Source organism: Aegilops tauschii, chromosome 1, assembly GCF_002575655.3.
Source record: "Aegilops tauschii subsp. strangulata cultivar AL8/78 chromosome 1, Aet v6.0, whole genome shotgun sequence".
Taxonomy (NCBI): Eukaryota; Viridiplantae; Streptophyta; class Magnoliopsida; order Poales; family Poaceae; genus Aegilops; species Aegilops tauschii.
Window position 1 is genome coordinate 328,099,957 of NC_053035.3, and position 10,477 is coordinate 328,110,433.

General features: G+C 47.5%; 1 protein-coding gene across 1 annotated transcript; it reads left to right on the top strand.

Annotated features, from left to right (window-relative positions):
* The first annotated feature begins 6,335 nt into the window (after positions 1-6,335).
* LOC109735880 (probable xylan O-acetyltransferase 9) lies at positions 6,336-8,140 on the top strand. The gene is made up of 3 exons (XM_020295079.4): positions 6,336-6,675; positions 6,768-7,029; positions 7,121-8,140. Exons 1-3 carry the CDS (start codon positions 6,444-6,446, stop codon positions 8,007-8,009), a joined length of 1,383 nt encoding a protein of 460 aa, XP_020150668.1. The 5' UTR covers positions 6,336-6,443; the 3' UTR covers positions 8,010-8,140.
* The last annotated feature ends 2,337 nt before the right edge of the window (positions 8,141-10,477 follow it).

The following is a 10,477-nucleotide window of genomic DNA, read 5'->3' on the forward strand; positions in this document are numbered from 1 at the left end:
TGGGTGGGTGTGGGCACAAGTTGTATGTTGAGGGTGTATACGCAACTCAGTTGGGCGAGTTGCATGTTGAGGGTGGACATGCAACTTGGTGAGGTTGGGCAGGTTGCATGTCTAGGGTGAACATGCAATCGGGTCGGGGTCGAGCAAGTTGCATGTCAATGGTGGACATGCAACTGGGTCGGGCAAGTTGTTTGTTGATGATGGACATGCAACTGGGTTGAGGGTCAGGCAAGTTGCATGTCGAGGATGGACATTCAATTGAGCCAGATGAGTTGTGTGAAAGGTGGACATGCAACTGGGCCATGTAGGGTTAGTTTGCACGTCGAGTGTGGACATGTAATTGGGTAGGTGTCGGCGGCAAGTTGCATGTTGAGAGTATACATGCAACTTAGCAGGGGAATTGCATGTTGAGGGTAAACATGCAATTTGGTCGGGTCGGGCAAGTTGTGTGTCTAGGGTGAACATGCAATTGGGTCATGGAAGGGAAAGTTGCGTGCCGATGGTGGACATGCATCTCGTTCGAGCGAGTTGGATGCTGATGGTAGACATGCAAACGGGTCGAGGGTCAGGCAAGTTGCGGACAACTCGGCCAAGTCGTTAAGATGCCCCCTCCCTCACGCGCGAACACCCTTGATACATGCCCCATTAATGGGCCTCAAGCGGTCCACACGAATCACCATTACCTTGAATTGTTTTCGCTAAAATTATTGGTAAAAACCATGTAGTAAAATTTCTTTAAATTTTCTATGTAGTATGGGAAAACAAAAAAGTTCACAAAATTTGCCATGTTAGAAACCGTCAGGAGAAAGATTTTCATTTTCATGATAAAAAATAACCTATATGTTGAAAAAACATAGGGTGATTCTTTGCCATGGTATAGATGATAGAATTGCCATGAAAAATAAATTGTATTATTAGTTTCATAACAATAACAACGTAAAAAGGAAATAGCCATGGATTATAACGAAGAAAAGATTCCACATGGCTACATTTAGAACTTCCTCATTGCTAAAGAAACAAGTAAATCATGATTCTTTTCTCTCTAACATGTATGGAAAATCTTGAAACAACACTAATATTTGCACACAAAAAATATAATTGTTCCTTTGAACAAAAAAGAAAGTAAATTTATAAATTTTCATGGGGGGCATGAAAAAGTGAAGCCATGTGACCAATATTGCCATGGTTTACATTTTTTTACCATGCTCTATTTAACAAATTTGCCATATTAAAAAAATTTACAAAAAAATTATAATGGTGTGTGTGATAAAAGTTTCCATGGCGGTGTAGACATGAAATGTTAAAAATAAGTTTGCCATGTTTAAAGTACTAATATTGCCATGGCCCAGAATATAATTTTGTCGAGGCCTAAAATACAAAAGTAGCCATGGTCCAAACAAAAATAAAATTTCCATGGTTTAAAAAGAAATTTGTCATGGTGCAAACAATAAACTTTCCATGGTTCATAAAAAAATTGCCATGTTATGAAGTATGAATTTTTCATGGTTCAAACAATAAAAATGCCATCGTCATAGTAATAACTTTTCCATGGTTAGAAAATAAAATTTCCATGGTTTAACTTGCAAAATTGTCATGGTCGAAACAATAACTTTGCCATGGTTGAAGAAGAAAACACTGACATTAACAACAAGTTTTCCATGGTCAAAATATATGGATTTGCCATTGTATACACTATGAATTTGCCATGTTTCAAACAATAAATATGCCATGGTGAGAGAAATAACTTTGCCATGGTTAAAAGAGTTAATTTGCCATGGCCAAAATGTAAATTTGTGATGGTCTAACTAACATAATTTCCATGGTCAAAAACAAAAACTTTGCCGCTATTGAAGAAAAATAAAAGTGATATGGTGCAAACAATTAGTTTGTCGTGGTTCAAAAAATAAATTTGCCATGGTATGAAGTATGAATTTGGTTCAAACAATTAAAATGCCATGGTTGGAAAAATAAGTTTGCCATGGTTAAAAGAGTAAATTCGCCATGGAAAAAAATCATCTTTAAAAATGGCGTGTTGAGAAAATGTTCTAAAAGTTGCCATGGCAACACATCTTAAATTATAATATATCTAACATTGTTAATTTGTCATGTTGAAAATCATCTTTTAATTGATGTGTGGGGAAAATATCTAAACTTTCCATGGCAACACATCTTAGGTTGCCATGGCAAGTGCAACACTCCTTATGTAATAAAAGTTGCCATGGCAAGAAATCATTTGTTAATTGGCGTGTGAAAAAACTCCAAAGTTGCCATGGCAACATATCTCAATTTGCCATGTGAAGAACGTATCTTAAATTGCCATGGTAGAAGTATATTTTAGTTTCCATGAAAAACACACTGTAAGTTGTCGTATCAACACATGTTAAGTTTGTTATGGCAACACAACTTAAGTTGTCATGGCAAACGTATCCAAGTTTACATGTCAAACATTAACTAAACTAATGGCCACAACATGGATATAGGCTGAAACCAAATTCATGTATACACAAGTTCCCATGATTTTCAAAATAAAAATTGTCACCTATGCACATACAAAGTTGCCATGTCCATTAGACAGATCATGAAATGTGGAAGATCTAAAAAAATAAAGTATATTAAGCATAAAAATGAAAAAAAATGACACATACATGATGATCACCTCATTGATGAAATGATGACACAAAGTTAGTAAAATGAAAATTTCCATCTCTAAGATGCTACAAAAGTAACTACACACATAACGTGAAGTTGCAAGGAGCAAAAACACAGTAAAAGTTACCATCTAAACTATGAGTCTAACCGAACTAAATGACATCAAACATGACCAAGAAATCTGGCTCCGCGTCTATCAGCACAAATTCATTTAGGGAAAAGGGGAAGGGGATATGCTGACTGGGCGCGTCGTCGTCGAATCTGATGGAGGCTATGGGTACCGCGCCATGCTCCTCCTCATCCTCCACTCCTCTGTGCCTCAGGCACCAAGGAGATGGGCCATGACAACGTCTCTCCGGTCGTCCTCCACCACACGCAACAGCTCCAAATCGACCCCCACCTCCCGTGGCGGATTCTGGGCACGCCGCAGCAGCGACAATGAGAATCTCAACCCCGACGAAAAAAGCTAGTGGAGGCAAGCCTCATGGGCGTCCGCTCCGTCTTCCATGCGGAGGTGCGCGAGGACGCGACAGTAATGGGCGTCGAGCACAGGACGGTGGTGAGGGTCGCCATGAGCAGCAGGCCTGCATCGCACATCGACCACAGCCACCCGCGGTATTCTTTGGAAGGTCGCCATGAGCAGCAGGCTCCGTCGGCATCCGCCACGAGTACTCGCGGCACTGGAGCCCCCGTTGAGCCTCGTTGGCCTCAGAGCCGCTGCCTCCGCCCATTTCATCGTCCGAAGCCACCACGCCACGCCCCCAGCCGCTCCTGCCGGGTCCACGGCCTGCTCCGCCACGCCACCAGGCGAGCTCGCCCGATGATGTTGATGGTCGGGCTACTCCTGACTTTCAGGATATGAATGGATAAATAATGGGCACTGCTAGGCGCCAGCGCGCGACCCAAATTTGGGTCAGTCGGCCCCAACCATCCGATTTAGTGGATTGTAACCGTCCGATGACTTCGTCTTCCTCACACGCGCGTACAAAGGATTCGCCTCCTGCATCTTGCTTCTCTTTCATCTCGTCGGCCGCACACACTCTCCAGTGGCTGCCCCTCGCCGGCCGTCCTCATGGCCGGTGCCCGCCCCCGCCGGCCGTCCTCGTCGCCGTTCGCCGCCCTCGGTGGCCGTCCTCCTCGCCGGCTCCACCCATGCAATAGTTGCACCTATGGTTGCAGCTCTTGGGGCGACGGTTGTAGCTCCGGTGGAGACGACCGCAGCTCACCGGCGCGCTCGCCGCTGCTCATGTCCACCAGTCACAGCTCGTCGGTCACATCCCTCGCCGTTGTAACATCTCTCTTATTCCAGCAAATTTGAGGATAGCTTCCAGCAAAAAAACGTATCTCTGTACGATGCAGCAAATCGCGACGACGATTGTAGCTGGATGGGACGCCGGTGGTAGCAATTTTCAATGTTGGCTGTAGCATATAGCACAAATCTGCAACGTTCATCCTCGCTGAATGTTGCTTGGAGCAGAGCCGCACGTCCTTGCCGCCCGCGGTCACCACACTCACCAGCCTCGGCTGTAGCAAAAAACGAAGCCGGTCGTAGCAAGAAACAAAGTTAGTTGTAGCAAAAAACAAGTCGTTGTGCGCGGTCACCACGCTCGCCATCCTCGATTTGTAGCAAAAAAAGTAGGCGGTTGTAGCAAAATACAGAAGTCGCCGCGCCCGTTGTAGCTTACCTCGAGGCTGGTTGCAGCTTCCCTGGGAGGTGGTTGTAGCATTCGGCGCCGTGTTTGTAGCAAAAACACGGTGTCGCTGCAGCTTCGCCTGTTTGGGACAAAAAAACGTCTCTGTCATCAAGGCGGTGCATCTCCGGCGTGAATGGATGTAGTAGCCATCCGCGCTGGTCTAGGATGGAGGAGAGACGAGGTGCACGCTCGCCGGGGAAGAAGAAGGGAGGAGAGTTGTTGCAGATCCGAAGGGGGAGAGAGATGCGGGTGGTGAAAGAAAAATGGGAGATGGCGGCCTGGATGGGGGCATCCTACGTGTTGCTTGGTGGATGGACTGGAAGGGGCGTGCGTGGACGCGACCGGCCGAAGCTTCGGCCGGCCTGCGGGCTTGAAACATTTCTCATAAAGAATGGGGAAAAGAGCAAGTCCAGGGCAATGAGGGTGATAAAGGGAAAAACAAGTAGACAGTCATTCATTCCGCGTCAGCGCGAACGATTGAAAAAGGTGACGTGGAAGTGGCTTTGTTCCGTGATTCATGCCACAAAATCGTACGGTAAAAACAACGTTCGATCCGAAACCTTAAAAATCTAACATTTGGGTAAAAGGAAGACATGGATTTGGGTCTCTCTCCCGACAACCGACATGGAAAACGAATCTTAGCACATGAAGGTCCAATGGCATAGAAGTTAGATAAGACATAGTTAATTCTTGTCTAGACGAGAATTACTACCTCCGTCCTGGTTTATGGGTCTCCCTCGTATTTTGTGGCATTTTAACTGATAAAATATAACTTATACGTATAAAAAATAATATAATTGAAAACTATATTCAAATATGAATTCAACAATATAATATTTGATGACATGCATTAAATCCGTTATAATCAAAGCTGGGTAGAAGCCTTTTTATTTTCTGAAAAGGTCTGACTTGTATACTGCTGAAGTGTTGTAAACAAAAATTGAATATGAGAAAATAAGAACATAAAAAGGTGAAGAGGAAAGAAGATGGACATGATGCCTGTTGGTCCAACCGAACAATCAGAACAACCATTCTGACATGACCTGGAGCTGGATCGGAGGTACATCTGATGGGTTGGGTTAATTAATTGTACTAATGGAATTATGTGATGGCTGCAGGAAGCAGCTCTTTCCAGCTCTCTTGGCTTAGAATCCAAGAAAAAACAGTTGGTTTATCAGCATTACTGTGTGGATCACCAACTACGCTTGTTCTGCAAGTCTCGTTGTGGATTAGTTTCGGCTGCAGCCTGGTGCGCCTGGTGCAGACAAAGTGCATTTCATCTCCCTGTTCTCAGAGGTTACTCAGAGTTACACTTGTTCTGCAAGCCTTGTTTAGGATGGATTCAGACCGTCAGATTCTTCTCAGAGGTGGAATGTAAGAAGAAAATCAAATAATTTTGCATTGCAATCAGCCAATAGAATATAGAGACATGGGCTAAACTCTTACTATGCGTTATGATGAAGCATAATTCCCTGCTTATTTTCCATTTTGCCTTTAACGGACAGACTACCTGACAGTTGGTATGGGTTCCTGTAGATACAGGGTAGAGCGAGGAAGGTACAGCACAGTACAGTACAGTACATAATAAATAGGTGCAGATCAGCAGCAGGATCGCCGATGAAACAGGCCAACCCGCTTGATTTTGATGCACTTTTGTTGGTGCATGCATGTGAGTACACATGTCTTGTACTAGTTACAGGCTGGTGCCGAACCTGCCAATAGCCACTGAGTGAGTTCAGACATTCAGTTTCTCTTGCTTTTGGGATTAATGAGTTCCAAAATGATTAATGGGCTGAACATGTGATCCGCGCCAACCCCCGCACCTGCCCTGCGCACAAACAGTTTAGAAGGATCTTCCTCATCTTTCCTCGGCGAAAGAGAGAAAAAAGAAGGCATTTCCTGTCACCGGCCGAGGCACTCCGAGACAGCGACCTCCCAACGGTGAAGAACTCATGGTGGCAACTGAATCAGCCTATATAATATGTCCCCCACTTACGAACTTTGCACTGCTGCCGCCATCATCACGCTCAAATCTTGTTTGCAGCTCCGCATTCTGCAAGCAAAGTGATATTGATCAGGGGATCATCATATCGACCAGGGATGGTGAAGGCGCCTCTCCACTCCTCGTCCTCGGCCGCCGCCGCCGCGGCCACCTTCTCGCTGGTCGCCAAGAAGGCGCGGCTCTCGCCCTTCATCCTGCTGTCGCTGCTCTTCATGCTCCTCTTCTCCTTCCTCTACGGGGAAGAGCTCGCGGCGCTCATCGGCCGGCGAGCTAGTCGAAACTGGGCACACCTCGACGTCAGCGTCAACCGCGAGCATCAGCAGCCGCCCGGTAAGTATCACGTTCACGATCGATCGCAGAATTAACCTGTTGCCAGCAGCGTGCAATACTATGGACGTACTGATCGATCTTTCCAAAAAAAGGTGGATCGGGGGTGGAGGATGGGTGGCAGAGGAAGAAGAAGAGGTGGCAGGGGAAGCTGGCGTTCGCGGTGAATGACGAGGACGAGGACGAGGAGTGCGACGTGTTCTCGGGGAGCTGGGTGCGGGACGAGGAGGCGCACCCGCTGTACCGGGAGGAGGAGTGCCCCTACATCCAGCCGCAGCTCACCTGCCAGGCGCAGGGCCGCCCCGACAGGGGCTACCAGTCCTGGCGATGGCAGCCGCACGACTGCACCCTCCCCGCGTACGTACGCCGGCTCCCATCTTTTCTATTCTTCCGCCATTACCGGACTCCTCTGCTAAACTAACTAACCTCTCTCTGCATGCATGCGCAGGTTCAACCCGACGCAGATGCTGGAGACGCTGCGGGGCAAGCGGATGATGTTCGTGGGCGACTCGCTGAACCGCGGGCAGTTCACGTCCATGGTGTGCCTCCTCCAGTCCGCCATCCCGTCGCCGGAGGCCAAGTCCTTCGAGATGTCCCCCGACCAGCAGCACACCGTGTTCACCGCCAGGGAGTACAACGCGACGGTGGAGTTCTACTGGGCGCCCTTCCTGCTGCAGTCCAACGCGGACGACGCCGTGGTGCACAAGATCTCCGACCGCATGGTGCGCAACGGCTCCATCGCCCACCACGGCCGCCACTGGGAGGGCGCCGACGTCCTGGTCTTCAACACCTACCTCTGGTGGTGCACCGGCCTGCGCTTCAGGGTCGTGAACGGGCCGATCGCGGGGGCCAGGGAGGAGGACGCGGCGTGGGTGTCGACCGAGGAGGCCTACGGCATGGCGTTCCGCGACATGCTGCAGTGGGTGAGGGACAACATGGACTTCAACACCACCAGGGTCTTCTTCACCAGCATGTCGCCCACCCACGGCAAGAGCCAGGACTGGGGGGGCGCGGCGGGGGGCAACTGCTACAACGAGACGGCGATGATCGAGGACGCCGGGTACTGGGGCACGGACGGGCGGCGGAGCGTGATGCGGGTGATCGGGGAGATCCTCGACGGCGACGGTGCCGACGTGCCGCTCACCTTCCTCAACGTCACGCAGCTTTCCATGTACCGCAAGGACGCGCACACCTCCATCTACAAGAAGCAGTGGAACCCGCTGACGCCGGAGCAGGTCGCCGACCCCAGGACCTACGCCGACTGCGTCCACTGGTGCCTCCCGGGGCTCCAGGACACGTGGAACGAACTCCTCTACTCCAAGCTCTTCTACCCTTGATCACATTTTGTTTACTTACTAGTAGGTTGTAAACTTGTAATAACCATGACAAGTACTCCTATAGAGTAGGCCTCCCGAGTACAAACCTGGTGTTTGAATTGGTGGCAACTATCATGCGTTTTGATTCCATAGCCTTAAGACGCTGCCAAACAGAATAGGCGATCTTCTTCTTCCTTTCGTGAGCCGAAGCGAGGCAATCAGGTGCAGCTGTTAAACCTGCTAAAGGGAAGAACATGCAAGAGCCGACCGGAAAAACAGGATTATCATAACCATAAGATAATTGTGCGATCAGCAAATCGAATCGCACGTCTGGCATGCTTGTATCTATGGAATGTGACAATTAATGCATATATCGTACGTACTTAATTCGACCTATACCCTCTATATATACTGAGGCGAGAGGGGGAGTCATTGCCATTGCTACAGACTGCGTCTATCTCATAATCCCCCACACCGTTCGTCGAAAATATGAAGGGGGCAGCATGGTGTACATGACTGTTTTGTTCATCGGGTGTCTTCTTATGGTTGGACAATGTAAGTACTGTTTATATATGTATATATATATTTGTGTATTGTGCACTGACATCCATGCATAAATATTATCAATGTAATAGGTCGTCGTCCTGAGCCTGAGAGCATCTACGAAGATGGCCGTGCCAATACAACTATGGTGGTCTCGTCATTGAGTGTTTGACAATGTTCGCGTCCCACAGAACTACCACTTTTTTAAAAGTGGCCGAAAACTACCAAAAAAAGTAAAAACATGACTAAAAACTACCAGGTTGACTGAATGGTGGTTTTGACCGTTTTAACAGCGATTCTGACGTGAGTGGCCCACTTGCCAGGCGGGCGGCCCGCCTAAGTGCTAACGGCGCGCGCGGGGCCGTTAGAGCCGCTCGTCGGTCGCACCTGGTCGGGACCAGGTCATAACCTGGCCGACCGGGCCGCTCGTCCCCACCAGCTCTCTCACTCTCCCCCGAGCTCCTCCCTAGCCCTAGCCGTCGCCAGCCATGGCGGCTGTGGATGCAAACTCCGGCGGCGATTCAGGCATACCTCCAGGCGGCAGCGCGGCGCAGCAGCCTTCTCAGTCCGAATCTAATCCTTCCGCTGGCGGCGCGCAGCAGAGATTGGATTGGTCGGCGCCGGCGCGACCACCGTCGACGACAAGAAGCAGAGCTCAAGGTCGGCGGAAGCTTCCTCGTTCTGCGGGCGGCGGCAGGTACGGCATAGTTTTTTGCATGGTTGTGAGATTCAGAGAATCAGTAAATTAGGCTAGTTTTTTGCATGGTTAGATTCAGTTATGGTGACCTTGGAAATTGTTAGTATTGTGCATACTTTGTTGTGTAAGAAACGGAAAAAAGCAGTTTGACAGAAACTCAATATTGTGCCTAGTTAGGTTCAGTTATCCTGTTTTCAGTTAATAAAGGTATTTCATTTTATAATTTTCAGAATTGATGACCCAAAGTGGTCAATTTGGTTCCATTTCAATGCCAGAGAATCTGTGGTTCGAAATTTATACCAGTCAGACATATCATATTTGACAATGCTTTCTCTTATTGGGAGTGAGGGCTTTGTGGCTGATGATTATATGTACTATGTATTTGATGAGGAGAAAGGATTAGAAGGTTTAGATAAAATATGCTGTGAAGATGATGTGCAGCAGATGTTGGCACACTCTCATAATGAACTCTCATAATGAAAAGTTTCTGAACATAAGAGTAGTGGGAGCTCTTGAGGAATGTAATGCAGATGAAAATCATGAAAACAGAGATAGTTATTTTGTTGAACATTGCATTAACACTCAACAAAGTTGCACTAAGGTGGTGGATATAAGCATGGACAGAAAGGAAGAGCTGAAGAAAAGCATGGTGCAGAGAGAGGCTGACCTTAACCATTTTGAAGGTGACACTGATGTGTCTGAATTTGTTTCTGATGATGAAGTTGCAAATTCAGGTTCAGATGGGAACAATGTGGATTTTCAGTCAGAGTATTCCTCTGAAGATGAAGCTGCAAAACAAGATACAGCAGTGGTACTGAAACTGAAGGTAGTGAGAAAACCTGGTCCAACTAGTAGATCCCACCATGAGGGAGGTTTAAAAAGAAATTTCCTGATGGATGCATTAATTAAGAAGACCAAGACTAAGTTTGATCTCCTGTGGTTTGTGTCAAGAACTGCTTGAAGATAATCCCTGAGCCTCAAGTTTAGCAGCTTCAAAGGAAGGTTTCCTTAATGGTTGCAGACCATTTATAGGTCTTGATGGATGCTTCATCAAGTTAACCACTGGACAACAAATTCTTGCAGCCACAGGAAGGGATGGAAACAACAATATTTATCCTATAGCTTTTGGTGTGGTTGACAAGGAAGATGGTGAAAGTTGGAATTGGTTTTTAACTCAATTGAGATGTTGCATTGGCAGTGGCAACAAATTTGGAACATACACTATCATGTCTGACAGGCAAAAGGTTGG